The sequence below is a fragment of the Protomyctophum bolini genome, assembly GCF_963924005.1.
Source record: "Protomyctophum bolini genome assembly, chromosome: 14".
In the NCBI taxonomy this organism is placed as follows: Eukaryota; Metazoa; Chordata; class Actinopteri; order Myctophiformes; family Myctophidae; genus Protomyctophum; species Protomyctophum bolini.
Genome location: NC_137875.1, coordinates 15,412,452 through 15,431,143, shown reverse-complemented (window position 1 = coordinate 15,431,143; position 18,692 = coordinate 15,412,452). Strand labels below are relative to the sequence as shown.

Here is an 18,692-nt window from a genome sequence, read left to right as displayed (position 1 = left end):
ACAACGCCCCCGACCGGTTACTTCCCGGTGTTTCACCAAAATTGTTACTCTATCGAATTCCGTGACGCACCTGTGGTTAAAGAGAATGGCATTTTATTTCATTAGTTCACTCATTCATGATTAATCCATCATCACGTTGCAACACACAAAAGGGACTGTCACTCTTTCAATCTCTAGAAGACCCTGTGGGGAATCAAAAATGATGATTAGTAGGAATTAGGAATTTGGGAAACGGCCAAACCAGACGAATCTGCCACTGCCACAGGACGAAAAATAGTGTTATAATAATGTTAGTCTGCTACAATTTTGTCCTGTCCGTCCTCCTGACACATTAGTTTAGAAATCAGTGTAGGCCTATCCCATTCAAGAGTCCCGGAATTCCACAGGTCACAGATTTCGGTGTATCCGTCGATCCCCTCTGCTCTGGACCATAGACTGTAAAAAAAAAAAAAGCTCTGGACACAGAGTTTACTGGGTCACTGATTTCAGTTCAACACCGTCAGCAGTCAGCACAAAGCATAAAGAGCAGAGACACTGACAGCCGCTGAGCCACATGAAGGACTACAGAATGAATAATAAATGCAGCCATAAATGCATGCTTGCTTATACTAGTTCTTCCATTTAGAAGTTATTAATGGAAACTCCTGTAAAGACAGGAGAGTAAAACTGTATATTATTTCCAAGTAAAAAACAAAACAAAGTATTCATATATTATGAATTAATAACCAGCTGCTGCCAGAATTGTGCTATGAAATGTAAATATCTGTGTCTATCTGTATTTAATGTGGGTGGAAACAAAGGGATGTGTCCAGAGAGAGATTGTGCGATACATTCTCCTCAGACATATTCATATATGTTGGTAAAGAAGAGTGTATAAAGTAACCAAAACTGAGTAGCCTACCTTTCCATCTACAAGACTCAAATGTCATGTGAAAAAATTCAATTACGTTTATGCACACACACACACACTAAAGATAAATATCAATTTGCACATATGTAATTAAGATCACAATTGTGAATGCAACAATATTAATTTATTTGGAAATGGAGTTGTACAGTATGTTGTCAACATGAAATGGAATATGTACAGGAGACTTTTATATTGTTAATATGATCTGGGACATGTACTATAGACTGTAAAGTTTGTTAATATGAACTCATTTTCCACGTTAATGCTATCTTGCTATGCACAAAATCATTGTATAATAAAGTGATGAGACTCATTGACAAAACGGATTGTGCAGAATGAACTGACTGGATGAAGACATTAACACAGCAGCTGACCTCTGATGGCTCTCAAAGTGGCATCCAGGGATCCTGCAGGGGTCCTTGAGGGGGTTCATTGGATAGATATTCCACTGTTGGGTTTTTAAGCTTAAACGAATGATTCATGACGACTATTTTTTATGTACTTGATGTATTACCATGTTTTTCTTTACTGTAAATCTCTCTGGATTAAGAGCGTCTGCTAAATGCCTAAATTGTAAATTTCACCCCAGCAAACTTAGCTTAACCCAGTGACAATTTGAAGATTTTCAAAAAGGAAATATTTGGAATGTTTGAAACATTTTAACAACACAAACCTTATCAGGTGGTCCTTGGCAGAAAACAAATATTTTAAGATAGGGGTCCACACCACGGTCAAATACATTTTGTACACTGTCAGAGTTAAGGGGAGACCTTGAAATGCAACCGTTTGAGAACCATCGCTCTATTTACATGTGTAATAACTGGGACACCATTTCAAGGCAGCTTCAGTGGGTCCGAGTCGGGCCAGACCACCTTTCGGCAGCAGCGTTTGTCTCTGTTCTGCGAGCAGCACAGCCCCGTCTGTGAATTTGAGCCGGGTCACTTTTTGGCAGCAGTAGCTTTGGCTCTGTTCAGTTTGTCTACGACGACTCTGTCCGTGACGGGAGAGCAGACGGACAGGACGGAGTTCATCTCCGCTTCACTCCTCCTCTCTATGGCTGCTTCTGCTGCCGCTTCCACATCCCTGGAGGAGAGGAGACGCGGTGAAGATGGCACACGCGCACACACTAGGGCTTTCACTTCAAGTGACTTTTACTAGTTGCCTAGTTTACTAGTCGACTTACTAGTTGTCCAACTAGGCCTACCTAAAACGAGTAATCTCTTTTATTTTATTTTATATATAATATAATATAATTTAAAAACTGTGTACATTGGTGACTATAACTAGCTGATCTTGAGGTCTACAAAAACAGGAAAAGAAACTAGTCAACTGGTAACAACAAGGTTGATTAGTGGATTTACTAGTCGACTAGTTGCTTAAAGCCCTACCACACACACACACACACAGTGTACACACACTCACCCGACAGCCAGGTGAGCTTTTACCCTCTGTTCTGGAGACACCTTGGACACGTACTTCCTGGCTTCAAATTTATTATGCTTCTTTACACACACCTCCACGAAGGGCTGGCGGGAGGGACACACAGACACACACACACACACACACACACACACACACACACACACACACACACACACACACACACACACACACACACACACACACACACACACACACACACACACACACACACACACACACACACACACACACACACACACACACACACACACACACACACACACAACAAGCAAGGTGATTAACTTGCTTATTGTCCAGACCCTCTGGATAAAAGTTTCTTCTAAAAGACAAAACAGCTTGGTCTGTTCAGTCCTGCCAGGTAACCAGTACAAACGTAGATGTAATATTTAAGTGTTAGTGAGACATTACAAACAAAGTAAATAATAGTAAAGTTTAAAGTGAACAAAGTGTGATGAGCGATGTTCAGTTCAGTCTTACCAGGTAACCAATAGGGGACTTCTTGCTCTTGGCAAATTTCTCCAGTTCCTCCCAATCCTCTTTATCTGCCACAGACTTTAACTTCAACCACCAGTACCTACAGGCACAAGGAACCTAAACTTTAGCGTGACAACCAGCAGTATCATGGCTGGGTATTGCCAACAACCTCACGATGGATACGCATCACGATGCGATATGTAATTATGGTACATCAATGGTTCTCAAAGTGGGGACGGCGGTCCCTTAGGGGTACTTGAAGTGGTTCCATGCCACGGGGTCCCGAGCAAAATTAGTTAATATAGCGTCACAATCCGTTTAACCAATAACCACTTTAACCCTATTCTATACCATATATATCAGAATAACAATAGTAGATGCACAAACTTGGGAAACTCAACAACAGGTGTTTCAGGATACAGATCACTGGTATAGGGAACATGGCCTCCTCCATATAATGGACCTTAGCTAGCTTGGGCATTTCCTGCAATCTGCAGGCCTCTCACAACTGATTCATGGACATTAGCGAGGCTTCCGAATATGAACACAAGCAGTTGACATTTGTAACCAAGGCTGTATAATAGCATCCTTGAGATGTTGGTACTTGGTAAGGAATGCCTCTGCCAGTCTCTCTCTATCACACACAGTACAGTTGTCTCTACCTCTTATCAGGGACTCTGAAGTCTCTGTACAGTTGTTCAGTCTGTTTATGAAGTCCAGCTGCCAACAAAGCCTCCATGGTAGCCTGCACACACACACACACACACACACACACACACACACACACACACACACACACACACACACACACACACACACACACACACACACACACTTCAAACGTGTTGCAAAGCTACCGATGATAAGAAATGTTTGTCGCCATTTCTACTACGCATTTATACATAATGTATATAGTTTACATATATGTAAATTGAAATATATTCAATTACATTCGAAAAAGCTAATTGTGATCGGTTGTCACACTGACCTGCAGGGACAGAAACAGTAGCCCCTCCCCCTTCTCGTCATCCAACTTCTTCTGGAAGCGAAGGAGACGCATCTCCTCCTCTGTAGCCTGGAGAGGGGAGGGGAGGGGAGAGAAGAGAAGAGGAGGATAGAGGAGAGGAGAGGAGAGATGGGGAGGGAAGGAGAGAGCTGAGGTTGAGAACAGGGAGAACAGAACTGCAATGGACACGCTGGCCGATCGTAGGTACTGCAGCGTATTGCGGCTGGGGCCAGAAACATGTTGTTCAATAGGCTCGACTCACGAGTGTCACATGGGCCCCAAATAGGCCCGGCCCGTCACATTCTTCCAACCAAGGGGTGGAAAAGAGAGTGAGCAACCCCATACAAGTGAATGGGAGGGGATTTACCGGTACCCTCTCTATTATTTTTAACTCTATGGGTTGAACAAACGCTTCAAGTTGTGTAATTTTATTACAAATGAGAGTAAAAACAAGTACATTAATTTACCTTTGCAGCAAACTCGTTCTTGGCCTTGTTGTATTCATCTACAGCACTCTGTAACTGAGACAGGCGAGCCTCCAACCTCTGCACGCACCCACACACACACGCACACACAGTAGGGGTTATGTGTCCACAGAGAGACTTCTGGTGGTTGCTTGTGATAATGATCCAACATCGGGGTTGTACATTATCGGGTTGTCATATAGACTGCCTAATACAGTCAATTAGTAGTACTAATACAGTAAAGTAGTAATAAAGGTACTACTAGTACCTTCTCTTTCTAACTAGTAGTACTAATGTTGTAACATTGTAATACCTTCTCTTTATAACTAGCTCTGACGTAGTAATTAGCCAGTTCCTGGTGGTCGTCATCTTGGTTGAACAAATCCTTCAGCGTGTCCTGCTCCTGAAGCCTACAAAACTGCACACACACGCACGCACACACACAGTCAATGAAAACGTGGAAAACAAAGTTGCTTCAACATCTAATCTAAGTCTAGACCATTAAAAAAAACCTTTAATTTATTTAATTTATAATATAACCCATTTTTAGATGGCCATTTAGACGTACCAGTATTTTACACGTCTAATAGTCTAAAAAATGCTCAGTGTGGGTTAAGTAAGGGATAATGTATGTCTTTTTTTTATCAAAGTTTTTTGCTTGTTACATTATCCCGCTTATTACATATAAATTAATAAATTGACCCAAAACACAAACAAACGAGGTATTTCCTTGCTTGCGAATGAAAGTATCCCATTAGTGCTGCGCTGGCCAGCGTCTGCCCAGCTGCAGCACTGTCAGAAAACAAGGAAGTGAGTTGACCAAATCAAATCCATTTTCGGGTACTGCATCTTCTTTTTCTCGCTCAAATGTTTTCAAAAACATTTTTGAGAGCAATGTTTAGCTGTAAATGACATTGTGTGTTTACATGGCTGTCATGTTGGAAATCGCAGTAAATCTGCGGGGCACAGCAGGTGCTCCGAGGGTTTGATTAGGCATCGGTCGGTTATAGAGCGGAGAGGTCATTATCCAGAAATAACACTGCTGAATTCTGCGATTGACCAATCAGAATCAAGCATTCAACCAAGCCATGTAATAAAAATGGATTCTGCTGGCTCTACTGAGTGAAGGGCTCTCGCAGTCCCGTCCCGTCCAGACAATAGCATTTGTTTCCGGTTGACTTTCACTCAGGAAATGGAAGTTCCAAGATGGTGGATTTGAATGTGCTGAAATAGTGGCTGACTGTCTGTCTGTCTGTACCTACCTGTCTGTAGAGAGAGAGGGCGACAGGTTGGTTCCGCAGAGTCATAAAGAAATCTCCTCGGTTCATTTCATTCTTCAGGTAGGTCACCACTGTGTACACTGCAATGCACACACAGGCAGACACACACACACACATTTCAAAATTCCAGAGAAAACAAACTTTCTGCCGTGTCATGTGTTGTGTGTGCATGCGTGCATGTGCGTACCCAAGTCTGTGTCTCCACTCTCTATAGCTTTGCTCAGAGCCAGCTGACTTCTCTTCATCTTCAACAACAGAGGAACCTGTTCACCTGAGCGAGGCTCATAGTCCAACAGCTACACGCACGCACGCCACCGTAATCACACACAAACACACACACACACACACACACACACACACACACACACACTTCAACATAAGGTAAAAATCACACCTGTGTGAAGTGAGGGGCGCTCTTATCATTATACATAATCATAAAACATCTCATGAACAACTGAATTTACGTGATTGGTTGGCCAATTTGCTCGTCTACATATGACGTAAACTTTCCCTCCATTGTCAATGGCCTTTAATGTTTGTGTTGCCACAAATTACGTCATATTTGAGGCACGGCGGCGGCATGAGAAGTGAGGGGACAAAAGCTGTATATAGGCCCTCACATATTTAAAAAAAGGGGCCCTCCCATTTTGTGTGAAATCAGGGTACTTTAAAAAGCCAAAAATGACATTTTCGGTGGAATGCAGGGTTTGGGTCTATTCTAAGGTCACACAGCAAACTTTTACAGAGAGAAAGAACTAAAGAAAATACGGTAAGCACAATAACCCCACCCCTCTCTTTGTGGTTTATTCATTTTGTGATGCAAGCATTTCCTGACTGTAAAATTTTCCCACCACTGGTATCTATATGCGGTCGCAGTGTAGAACTGCAAATGGCTTTTCTTCTCAGTACGTTCTCCATGATTGAAACGAAGATGAAAAACATCCCAAATAAATAACAGCAAGTTTTGAACAGTGCTCTAGGCCAGCTCAGCAGCGGCAGACAGACAGACAGACAGACAGACCTTTATAGCCAGCTCGATGCGTCCACACTCATAGGCTCTGGAGGCGATGTCAGAATAGGACACCCCCGCTGTCTCTCCAAGCTTCACACTCACTGACCTGGCTATGACATCATCTGACTCGTCCTTCTGCTGCACCTACACACGCACACGCAGACACAATTATAAAAGTGATCCAAGTGTCCACAGAAAGTGTTCTTTGCGCTTTGGAAAGCTGTGACTTTATTACTTGTGCAAGCAGAGCGCGCAAGTAATAGTTTCGCCCGGGACTCGTATGCACCGTCCCAGCCAACCCGCCACTTTTGATGCGTATGCACAAATTGCACAGTCCCAGCAAATTGTGCCTGATTTGCTGGGACCAGATTACATGGTGTGTATACCGGTATGTATAACTAGCTCTCAATGATGACGTAAGAAATATGTGGATTAAAGGACCCAAAGTTTTCGATGGTGACGTAATGACGATATGTTTTAGTGTTGGGAGGATTAAAGGTAATGCTCCTGTGTATACATGTATGTAATCTGGCACCACTGCCGTATCAGGCACAATTTGCTGGGACGGTGCATACGCATCAAAAGTGGCGCGTTGGCTGGGACGGTGCGTACGGCGCAAAGTAACCACAGTATACCGCTAATCAACTTACAAATTACATGTATATACATATACTATACAATTATGTGGATTAAAGGACCCAATGCCAGAGTGTAATTGGTTTTCGATGGTGACGTAATGACAGTTTATAACGGTCGAAAGTACTTGCGCACTCTGCTTGCACACTAGTTGGCCATTTATGGCCTACTAGTGTGCAACAAGCAAGTAGCCTATGCACTCGACAGAGTGCAGTTCTAGTTTACTATCATTTTGTAATTTATTACCTTATCTAAAATTATTCACATAATGTAGATTAAATGTACAGTAAAACTACACTTTATTTAAAGCACTGTTAATATCGATATGCGTGTGTGTGTGTGTGTGTGTGTGTGTGTGTGTGTGTGTGTGTGCGTGCGTGTGCGTGCGTGCGTACCTTGCAGCAGGCCCAGTGTTTGAGGACACGACTCACTCCCTGGTATTCTGGTGTCTTCAGATAACGACAGATCTCTATCGCCAACGGATACAACTTACGATACACTAACCTGGAGAGAGAGAGAGAGAGAGAGAGAGAGAGAGAGAGAGGAAGAAAGAGAGAGCGAGAGACCGAGCGAGACAGAGAGAGCAAGAGAGAGAGAGACACAGAGAGATAGAGAGGAAGAGACAGAGAGAGAGATTTTTATTTTTAAGGGACCAAGAAGACACGCAGTGACTTTGGTCACTTCTTGTATTTGTGTTTTTTTTTCTTCTTCTCCTTCTCCTTCTTCTCCTTCTTCCGCCAAAAATAGCTGTTCTGACTGAACCGTGCAGTCGCTTTTTACGAAACTCGGTAATCTGGTAGAGGGCCATGCCAAATGGTGACCATGTGAAGCCCATGACCATTGGCCAAATGGTGGCGCTATAGCACTGAAAATGCAAACTTTGAACGTGCATATCTCATGAACCGTTTGACCGTTGGCAATGACACTTGGATACACATATTTGTCTCCTCATGGCGAACAACTTTCGTATTCTGACTTTTGACCTCTGACCTTTACATTACCCACCATTTTGAATTATATGAAAACCATTTAAAATCTATCTCCTCCCAGAATCTTTGATCAAAATGTACAAAAACGTCTACACTTGAACTTTGGACTTAAACGAACAAAAAATCGTAACAGATTTCTTTTAAGTGAAAAAATGAAGTTTTTATGAGCCAACGAAAATGCTGTTTTGTGAAACCTCTCATGCAACTAATACGTCTTCCAAATACGGTTGGCAGCTAATACCTATACTGCATGTTACTGTTTAGAATGAGTCAACTGACAGTGTCTGCTTAGCTCAGTCGGTAGAGCTCTCAACTTTGGACCACAGGGTCACTGGTTCAAATCCGGGTAGCGACAACTCAGCCCATGATTCATTTTTGTGCATATTGTTCTCTCTCTCTCTCTCTCTGTCTCTCTCTCTCTCCACCCCCCTCTCTCTCTCTCTCTTTCTCTCTCTCTCTCTCTCTGTCTCTCTCTCTCTCTCCACCCTTCTCTCTCTCTCCCTCTCCTTGGTCCCGCCTTATCGCTGCTCGCAGCTATATTTACATTTGGTTTCGTGTCCACAGCACTGATTGGATTGTCTCTTATGTGAACACTCACCTGTCAATCAAGACCTGGACCGTCATCTGTTTGTATCTGAGGAGGCGGAGCTTAAGGAATATGGGCAGAATCTTTTTTTGGAACTACAATTACCGGTACTGTTACCGTGGTTACTGGTGCCATCTGGTAATTGATTTGTCAGATAACACTGACTATAATATGGCAGCAATGGTTAAACTTAAAATAATAATAAAATAGCACAAACAATAACATAGTTGCCCTACACATATGAGCTTTGTCTGTGTGTGTGTGTGTGTGTGTGTGTGTGTGTGTGTGTGTGTGTGTGTGTGTGTGTGTGTTAGGAGGATACTGTGTGTGTGTCAGAGGGATTCCGACGGTGTACTCTCTGACAGCGTTGAGGACTCGCAGGTCTTGACAAACCGACACGAAGGATTCCGGAGAGAAGTTGGTGAGGAAACACTTTCCAAATGACGCCGCCTTGAGGATGAGAGACACAGAGAGAGAGAGAGAGAGAGAGAGAGAGACAGAAAAACATGAAAACAGAAACAAGTATTTTCAGTGGTCATGGTATGAATATAACTAGGTCTAGTAGTTACTAAAACTATAAACCATAAGAGGTCATTGTTTAGTTTACCACTGATTTTACCACAGCTGAGAGGCGTGGTGAGGGCGACACGTAGTCACATGATGTTAGTTTACCACTGATTTTACCACAGCTGGGAGGCGTGGTGAGGGGGACACGTAGTCACATGATGTTAGTTTACCACTGATTTTACCACAGCTGGGAGGCGTGGTGAGGGCGACACGTAGTCACATGATGTTAGTTTACCACTGATTTTACCACAGCTGGGAGGCGTGGTGAGGGGGACACGTAGTCACATGATGTTAGTTTACCACTGATTTTACCACAGCTGGGAGGCGTGGTGAGGGGGACACGTAGTCACATGATGTTAGTTTACCACTGATTTTACCACAGCTGGGAGGCGTGGTGAGGGGGACACGTAGTCACATGATGTTAGTTTACCACTGATTTTACCACAGCTGGGAGGCGTGGTGAGGGCGACACGTAGTCACATGATGTTAGTTTACCACTGATTTTACCACAGCTGGGAGGCGTGGTGAGGGGGACACGTAGTCACATGATGTTAGTTTACCACTGATTTTACCACAGCTGGGAGGCGTGGTGAGGGGGACACGTAGTCACATGATGTTAGTTTACCACTGATTTTACCACAGCTGGGAGGCGTGGTGAGGGGGACACGTAGTCACATGATGTTAGTTTACCACTGATTTCACCACAGCTGGGAGGCGTAGTGAGGGCGACACGTAGTCACATGATGTTAGTTTACTTCAGTAGCACAATCTCAGCTGAGGTAAACCGCGACCTCGCGTGACTTATCGCTTTTCGAAACGGTTACAAATATGGCAACATGAAAATCATAGAAAAACAAGCCAAATAAAACAGTTCACAACTAGTACTACCAGAAAGTAGTTTCCGGTTTCCCGAGACTGAGAGCACGAACCAAAGCTACAGTATGATGTGTGCGTGTGTGCGTGTGTGTGTGCATGCGCGACCACCCTCAGCACTGTGTGTGTGTGTGTGTGTGTGTGTCCGCCCACCTTCAGCAGACTCTTCTGTGTTTGTGTGTCGTGCTCGTGTCCTGCCGCCTCCACACATTGTCTGACGGCCTCTCCCAACACACACTGTTCCTTGATCTCTCGCAGGTACTCATCTGCCTTCTGACTGGACTTCTGCATTTTATAAAAATAAAATAGATAGAGAAAATGTACAAGTTCTGAGAATGAATGAACCTATGACATAATCTGACAGACCTGGAGTTAAGAAGACATGCACAGTCAGTTACCAAAACTAGTATAACATAGGGCAGTGGTTCCCAAAACGATTTTCATGTCAAGGACACCCCCAACTCATCTTATTCATACATTTTGGGGGCGGGAATTCCTTTTGGTATTATGTTATAATTTAGCTATTGAAAAATAGCAAATCTACAAGCTCAGCTTGTAGGTCTGCTATTTTTTTTTAATCGTGAAAATGTGGCGCAAATCTTTGAATATAATATTCTTTCACTGCGAATGTTTTAACTCAATTCTGCTGGACCCTAGAACAACATATTTTCAGGTGGGGGTCTGTGGCCAATTACATTATTACTATTTGGGGTTCCTCGACATGAAATATTGAGCATCACTGATACAGAAACATAGGTATTTCAGAAAACTGTCAGGATTTAGAACACATATTTAAAATGTTGACGTCAGGCCTAAATGGGTTAAATCGTTAATCGCGAATTATTCGTGTGACAAATAATCGTCGCGTAAAATGTCCTAACAAATGGTGCCAGCTGTTGTTACCTCATATTCTTTGTGGGCTTCCAGCAGCAAGGCTCCAGGCGCCATGGAGGCGATCTTAAAGATCTCCTCGCAGACCAGGGGAACCTCCTGGAGGAATTCGTGTCTGGACGGCCCGACCAGACGAACGCCGTCCAGCTCCCCGACGCACACACACTCCTCATCCAGAGAGTATCTGACCCCGAGTTAAGGCATGGAACACACTAACTACTGATGATTATAACACAAACACACTCCTCATCCAGAGAGTATCTGACCCCGAGTTAAGGCATGGACCACACTAACTACTGATGATTATAACACAAACACACTCCTCATCCAGAGAGTATCTGACCCCGAGTTAAGGCATGGAACACACTAACTACTGATGATTATAACACAAACACACTCCTCATCCAGAGAGTATCTGACCCTGAGTTAAGGCATGGACCACACTAACTACTGATGATTATAACACAAACACACTCCTCATCCAAAGAGTATCTGACCCCGAGTTAAGGCATGGACCACACTAACTACTGATGATTATAACACAAACACACTCCTCATCCAAAGAGTATCTGACCCCGAGTTAAGGCATGGAACACACTAACTACTGATGATTATAACACAAACACACTCCTCATCCAAAGAGTATCTGACCCTGAGTTAAGGCATGGACCACACTAACTACTGATGATTATAACACAAACACATTCCTCATCCAAAGAGTATCTGACCCCGAGTTAAGGCATGGACCACACTAACTACTGATGATTATAACACAAACACACTCCTCATCCAGAGAGTATCTGACCCAGAGTTAAGGCATGGACCACACTAACTACTGATGATTATAACACAAACACACTCCTCATCCAGAGAGTATCTGACCCCGAGTTAAGGCATGGACCACACTAACTACTGATGATTATAACACAAACACACTCCTCATCCAAAGAGTATCTGACCCCGAGTTAAGGCATGGACCACACTAACTACTGATGATTATAACACAAACACACTGAGAGTATCTGACACCGAGTTAACACTAGTGATGCTTAGAACCAACCCATTTAGACATGAGGCCGATTCTAAATCAGTAGTTCTCAAACATTTGCGTGCCAAGGACCCCCAAAATGATATCTGGTTGTGGAGATCAGAGAGAGAGAGAGAGAGAGAGAGAGAGAGAGAAGGATGAGGCTGACAAGGCACTGTCAGGCACACTCAGGAACTCGTGGCAAGAAGAAAAGGTAGGGATACAAAAAGGTGCAACGCCTGAGAAGACACACTACAGCGCGACAGTGGAGCCAACAACACTGCAGAGAAGTATGACTAGAAGTCCTGGTAGGACATATTGAACCAGCAGTACTAGAGGTCCTGGTAGGACATATTGAACCAGCAGTACTAGAGGTCCTGGTAGGACATAAAACCAGCAGCACTACAGGTCCTGGTAAGACACAAGACCTGCAGTGAGTAAGGGTAGGATACTGGATGGTGTCATTACAGTCGCCGGCCACTAGGAGGAGTCTGTCCCACATCACAACCACAGAAGCTTGCTGGCTCTTTGGTCTGCGGCACCTGAACACAGACGAGAGAGAGAGAGATCAGAACCAGACAGACGACAGACAGACAGACAGACAGACAGACAGACAGACAGACAGACAGAGGGGACTTACCAAACCATCTGTTTAGGAGGGGTCCTCACTTTGGCGTCCACTTCACACAGTTTATCCTGAAAACACAACACACACAGGGGTTCATTTACACTATACACTTACTGCGGCTAAACATCATTGATTATGCGGACAAAAATCATTCATGTCGCGATGAAATATGCAAAATATGCAGGATTTTATGTGGTGAAATATGCAGGAAGGAAGTTGCGAAATATGTGGGAGGTTTGCGCAATTATGCGAATATGCGCCCTTTTTAAAATAAATTGACCGGACTCGGCTCTATTGTTCCAGAGAATCATCAATGTATCCAGAAACATAGCTGGGGTACGACTTGAGAGCATGCCATCAATGTATGACACCTGGATACTCAGGAAGGGGAAAGCTAAAGTATTGTAGTAGGGACAGAACGCAGCCAATACCATCTTTTACCATAATAGAGCGTCGCAGTCCCTCCTCCTTTCAGAACAACGAGTGGCCCAGGAAATGAATTTCAATGCATTTTCCTCATAGACATTTCAGAAAGAATTTATTTAAAGACCTTTTACGCCGTGGAAAAAGCCAACTCTTGTCGTGACAAATCATGACAACAAGCACAAATTTTCGGGCCAAACAAATAATTAGAAAGTAGAAAAGAAATGGCAGGTTACAACACTTTTTTTGTTGTTTTTCTTCTTTGTAATTAATTGTTTGGTCCAAAATATTGTGTGTGTTGTCATGATTTGTCACAACAAGAGTTGTCTTTGTACGACGCTTAAAAGGTCTTTAAATAAATACTTTCTGAAATGTCAATGAGGAAAATGCATTGAGATTCATTTCCTGGGCCACTCGTTGTTCTGAAAGGGACTGCGATGCTCTAGTCTATAGGGGCAACGGGACACAGTTACACACTACCTTCGCTGCAGGCTAGGGCTTCAAAATCATATAGGACTTCTGAACAAGCACATTCTACCAGGGAAAGGAGTTCACTCCTCATGCAATGAAGGAAGGGTTGAAAAATGGGTTTGTTTGTGTGTGTGTGTGTGTGTGTGTGTGTGTGTGTGTGTGTGTGTGTGTGTGTGTGTGTGGTGTTGGACCTTGAGGTTGGCCGAGCCCATCCACACATGTCCAGAGTCAGTGAACACTGACAGGTATTTATAGCTGAAGGACACCGCCATGCACACGATGTTACTGAACGGGCACGAGATACCTGGAAGAGACTGGGGATGTGCACAGAACATGTTTATGAATGCCATTTTTACAATTTTGGCACAGGTGACACACAGACAGACAGAGAGACAGTCTCACCACTGCGGTACAGGAAGTGTTGTCCAGTATGTAGAGGTCTGGTCCATTGGCCAGCAGAACTTTAGTCTGTCTGTCCTGAGTCAGCACAGCCCAACATGAGGGAGGCCCCTGCAGGCCTGGAGGAGACGCAACACACAGTTCATACTAGTGTCTCAAGAGAGACAACTATTCCACAATCTGCCAATGTCACAGAGAGTCATACAAACTTCTCAGAAAAAAGTTTGGAAGCATCATTTTTCGGTCAATTATTTCTCCCCTATAATAATACCAATTGGTATTGCATTTTATATAAATTTTATCGTTGATTAGTCAGCTTTGCAACGAGGTATTAACTTGTCCACGATTGCAGGATCCTTACAACTTAACAAAATCTTCAAGTCGCTTAGAATCTTCACCAGAAACAAGGACGAGTGTTTTCAATGAATCTAACAATCTAACAAATGGGTTTGTATAGGAAGGGGGCATAATGATAAAGCAACATAAAAACGGTCTAGTGTCTAGGGTGCTCACAGAAGCCTGAGTAGATGTGAAATGTCCCTTAAATGTGTCTGTTGGGTACCTGGGACCTCAGGAAGTCTCCTCAGCTTCAGGTCGTCGATGTTGGTGGCCAGGGTGAAGCGAGACGAGCCCGTCACTATGGCGACGCCGGTGCCGTAAGGCGAGTGGAAAACTTTGGCTTCCGACACCTGAGTCTGTACCACTTCCTGTGGAAAGAGAGAGAGAGAGATAATCTATTTTTCCATTCTCTCTACTTTTCCACTGACAATGTTCCTGTGCAGTTTATCGGTGACCAACAGTAGAAGACTGCTCAGCTCCCAGGTGTATAATGTCGAATCGTGCTCGTGTAATTAAAGTGTTAGTTTGGCACCGGCCTCTACAGGGGAAGGAGAGAGAGGTCAACCAATGTAAAATTCTTTACAATCTTTTTACTAAAAGGTAAAAAAAAGAAAAGGTCAAAGGCGCTGACCTGTCCCATGCTGAAGTGTCTCTTGAAGGTTCCAAACAGGTCGTAGATGAGGACAGTGCCGTCCTCCTGGACACACAGCAGGTCATCGCACACCGTCCATCCCAGGTGACGCACCGGACCGCTCTTCCACTGCAACACAACACGCTCACTTCATGATGCAACGTTCTATACAATACCGTTTCCCCAAACACCGAGGTCGGGATCCATTTGTGGGTCACGGACCAATTATTGTGGGTCACAACGACTCAACTAAAAATCTAATTTTCTTGAGCCAGAAGGTAAAGCTCTCCGTCTGGCAATCTTCGTTCCTACTGTCTCTCACCTATGGTCATGAAGTGTGGATCATGACTGAAAGAATAAGGTCGCGGATACAAGTGGCCAAAATGAGTTTTCTCAGGCGTGTGGCTGGCATCTCCCTTAGGGTGAGAAGTTCAGTCACGCAAGAGTAGAACCGCTGCTTCTTCACTTAGGTGGTTCCGGCATCTGGTAAGGATGCCTGTCGAGCGTCTACTAGGGAGGTCCTCAATGCACATCCCACTGTTAGGAGACCCCCTGAGGAGACCGAGGACCAGATGGAGGGTTTACATTGCCACACTGGCCTTGGGTCGCCTTGGGATCCCCAAGACGTTACTAATGTTGCTCTGGAAAGGGAAAGTCTGGAGCTCTCTGGTGGAGCCCCCACGACCCGACCACAGATAAGCGGTTGAAGATGGATGGATGGACCATTTAAAAATCTAAAGATTTATTTTTATTTGTTTAGGGGACATAAGGTTCGAGAAGATCACACATGCACCTCATCATAAAGAAATGGTTCACGACCCACTGATTGGGAAAAGGTATGATCGGAACTGTGTGTGTGTGTGTGTGCGTGCGTACCTGGAAGCTGGCCATGGTAACCCCAGAGGCAGAATAAATCTCCAGCTGAGGACGGGCGCTGGGAGAACGTCGCTGACATTCCTTCAACAGAGCTGAGAGAGAGAGAGAGAGAGACAGACAGACAGAAAAGGATAAAACATGATGTTACGTACATGATGTACGTGGGCTTTGTTCGTGGTTTAGCTGTGATGCTATGTTTAACTGTGATTACCTAGTTAGTACAAATATTAAAACACCCAAGGGCCAGGTCCAACTACATCTCCTGACATAATGTACCTTCGGCCCATAGCAACAAAGTCACATGATACATATGCATTTAAACGATTTTATCATAATCAATATCAATCAATCAATCAATGATATTGCAACTAATAGGCGAGTGCGCTCCCGGTGTGCAACTGTGAATTTTCAAACGCACCCATTGTCTAACATCCGTGGCACTTGGGTGAGCACTTTAACTGTCATGAGATTATGACAGTCATGTTTCAGGGCTAGTACACCTCTTGCCTTCAGTGCCCACTCGAACTGTCACTACGCTGGATTTGCCGTCAAAATTAACACTTACTGTGTAGTAGAGGTACAATATTAATGAGTCATCATTAGTTACAACCAGACAGGAATTTTCTATCTCCTCTCACAAAGAAGGATGAGATCAGCACCACTAAAAAATTGGCTTCTAAATCTTAACAGTTTTCTGAAAACCCTATGTTTCTTTGTCAGTGGTGCTCAACCTTTTTCATGTCAAGGACCCCCAGAAATATCTGTATTTGGCTGCGGACCCCAATCTGAAAATATGTTGTTCCAGACTCCAGTGACCCCCTCAGAAGCAAAGATTTGATTTAAAAACAGCTAAAGTAGCTAAAGTATAACATAATGCTTAAAACACCAAAAGGGGTTCCCGTCCTGAATGGTTAAATGCAGAGTCTCTCACCTATGGGTCCACCGTAGGGTGCTGCGGCCACCAGACAGTCTCTGAAGCCCTCCCTCAGAGTCCAACTCATGTCATACAACTCTATCTTCCTAAACACGCGGGCACACACACACACACACACACACACACACACACACACACACACAAAGTGACACCGTGTAAATCAGTGGTTCTCAAAGTGGGTCCTAGAGGGGGGTTTCGTTCCAACTTCCAGGGCGTCCCCCCAGGAGAGTTGGTTAATTAATATGGCATGATCCAAGTCGGTTCAACCACCGTTAACCTATTGTATACAGCTGATCTACAAGCTCACAACGTGTGGAAATGCGACACGTTGTGACCATAGACTGTGGTTGTGACCTTGCAGATCTGCTATTTTAAACTATTTTTTTACATTTCAACAAGACTTATGGGGGGCAAGGTGTTTTCAGATGGGGACGTCCATCCATGGCCAAATACATATTAATTTGGGGGTCAGACTCATGTTGTCATGAGAAGCAATGGTGTGAAACACATTGTAATTGTAAATGAAATAAAGTATGCATATCCATATGACAGCATCAGTTACACAAACATAACACAGCTACATGTTGGCCAATTTAACACTGAGGTGGCAAGTTTAGGTGACCAATAGGCCGCTGTGAAACCATGCACTTTTCGTAAGTCATTTTGTCTTGTATACTTCATATTATTATTATCATGCAGCTAACAAAGCTAACTGTGGTCATGTGAGCTGTCAGCTGTGTCTACATCCCATGGCCCGGAAGGACGACCACGCGAAGTCATTGGCCAGCTGGTCGTCAGGGAGACAGAGGCAGACGCTTCAATAATACCGGTAATCTCACTCTGCTAAATCTGCTTCATTAATAATAGCAGCTTCATAGGCCCAAATAATGACCATTTATATAAATACTGCAAGTCCATTCAAGTTACTTTTCACGTATGTTACTGGAGGTAGAATTTACAAGTTACAACTAGTACTAATTCAATTTCGTACTCAACGTCAGCTAAACCAATCACAGCGCGACTGTCCCTCCGAGCTATGGGGGTCTAAATGGTTGTTTACTAGCCTAAAAGAGACGCTGCTTAAACATCATCATAATATCATCATATATATACATTTAAAATAAAGTCCCGACAGTTACCGATAAAATGCCTCCCCGAGGGGGTTCCAGTTGGCTGTTATAAACGCCATGATGTGAATTATTCCTCATAAAATAATTTGTTTTTCTATTAAAAATAAAAATGGGAAGAAATATCTTCTTCTCAAGAAGAAAAGCTGTAGGCTGGCTCACTTCCTGGTTTCCTTCTTCCTCTACGGATACAATACAAACAGCATCGCCGCTGACGGATGGGGATAGCTCCATCTGTTGTTGGTAGTGATTCTATTCTATTCTATTCTATTCTATTCTACAGTGGTGGGAAAAGTACTCATATGTTTTACTTTACTAAGTATCAATATATACTGCAATATAGAAATACTGTCTACATTACAAGTAAAAGTCCGGAATTCGAAAAATGTACTTGAGTAAAAAGTATTGGCATCAAAAATGTACTTAAAGTACCAAAAGTAAAAATTATTATGCAGAATGTATAATGTCAAGTTTAATATGTTTTGAAAATGGCTGAAATGTGTATATATAGGGCTGAAGTGGTTAGTGTGTGTTTTGTAATAATAATCTAAAATCTACAAAGTAACTATAACTACTAAACTTTACAAATAGCCTATTTGTCTCTGAGGCTGAGATGTAGTGGAGTAGTACAAATACCTCAAAATTGTAGGCTACAGCACTTAAGTCAGCTAGTGTACTGTACTTTCCATCACTGCTATTCTATTCT

General features: G+C 43.4%; 1 protein-coding gene across 1 annotated transcript; it reads right to left on the bottom strand.

The window, feature by feature from the left end:
* Window positions 1–1,027: 1,027 nt before the first annotated feature.
* vps16 (VPS16 core subunit of CORVET and HOPS complexes) lies at window positions 1,028–18,144 on the bottom strand. The gene is made up of 24 exons (XM_080781557.1): window positions 17,999–18,144; window positions 16,857–16,945; window positions 15,926–16,017; window positions 15,050–15,178; window positions 14,642–14,786; window positions 14,083–14,198; window positions 13,872–13,994; window positions 12,799–12,854; window positions 12,611–12,700; window positions 11,144–11,315; window positions 10,394–10,525; window positions 9,123–9,250; window positions 8,813–8,848; window positions 7,621–7,729; window positions 6,599–6,733; window positions 5,765–5,873; window positions 5,560–5,657; window positions 4,611–4,715; window positions 4,301–4,378; window positions 3,816–3,902; window positions 3,490–3,572; window positions 2,831–2,927; window positions 2,333–2,436; window positions 1,028–1,993 (listed from the first exon to the last, which is right to left on the bottom strand). Exons 1-24 carry the CDS (start codon window positions 18,046–18,048, stop codon window positions 1,849–1,851), a joined length of 2,508 nt encoding a protein of 835 aa, XP_080637683.1. The 5' UTR covers window positions 18,049–18,144; the 3' UTR covers window positions 1,028–1,848.
* Between the last annotated feature and the right edge of the window lie 548 nt (window positions 18,145–18,692).

What these genes read in the sequence shown, in the direction of transcription:
- vps16 (XM_080781557.1), bottom strand. Translation starts at nt 18,048, where the DNA reads ATGGCGTTTATAACAGCCAACTGGAACCCCCTCGGGGAGGCATTTTAT. An exon ending in ATCCCTCTGACACACACACA is followed by an intron (nt 8,849 to 9,122) that starts GTATCCTCCTAA and finishes CCGCCTCCTCAG; the next exon opens with ATACAAACAGATGACGGTCC. An exon ending in CCCTCTCTCTCTACAGACAG is followed by an intron (nt 4,716 to 5,559) that starts GTAGGTACAGAC and finishes GTGTGTGTGCAG; the next exon opens with TTTTGTAGGCTTCAGGAGCA.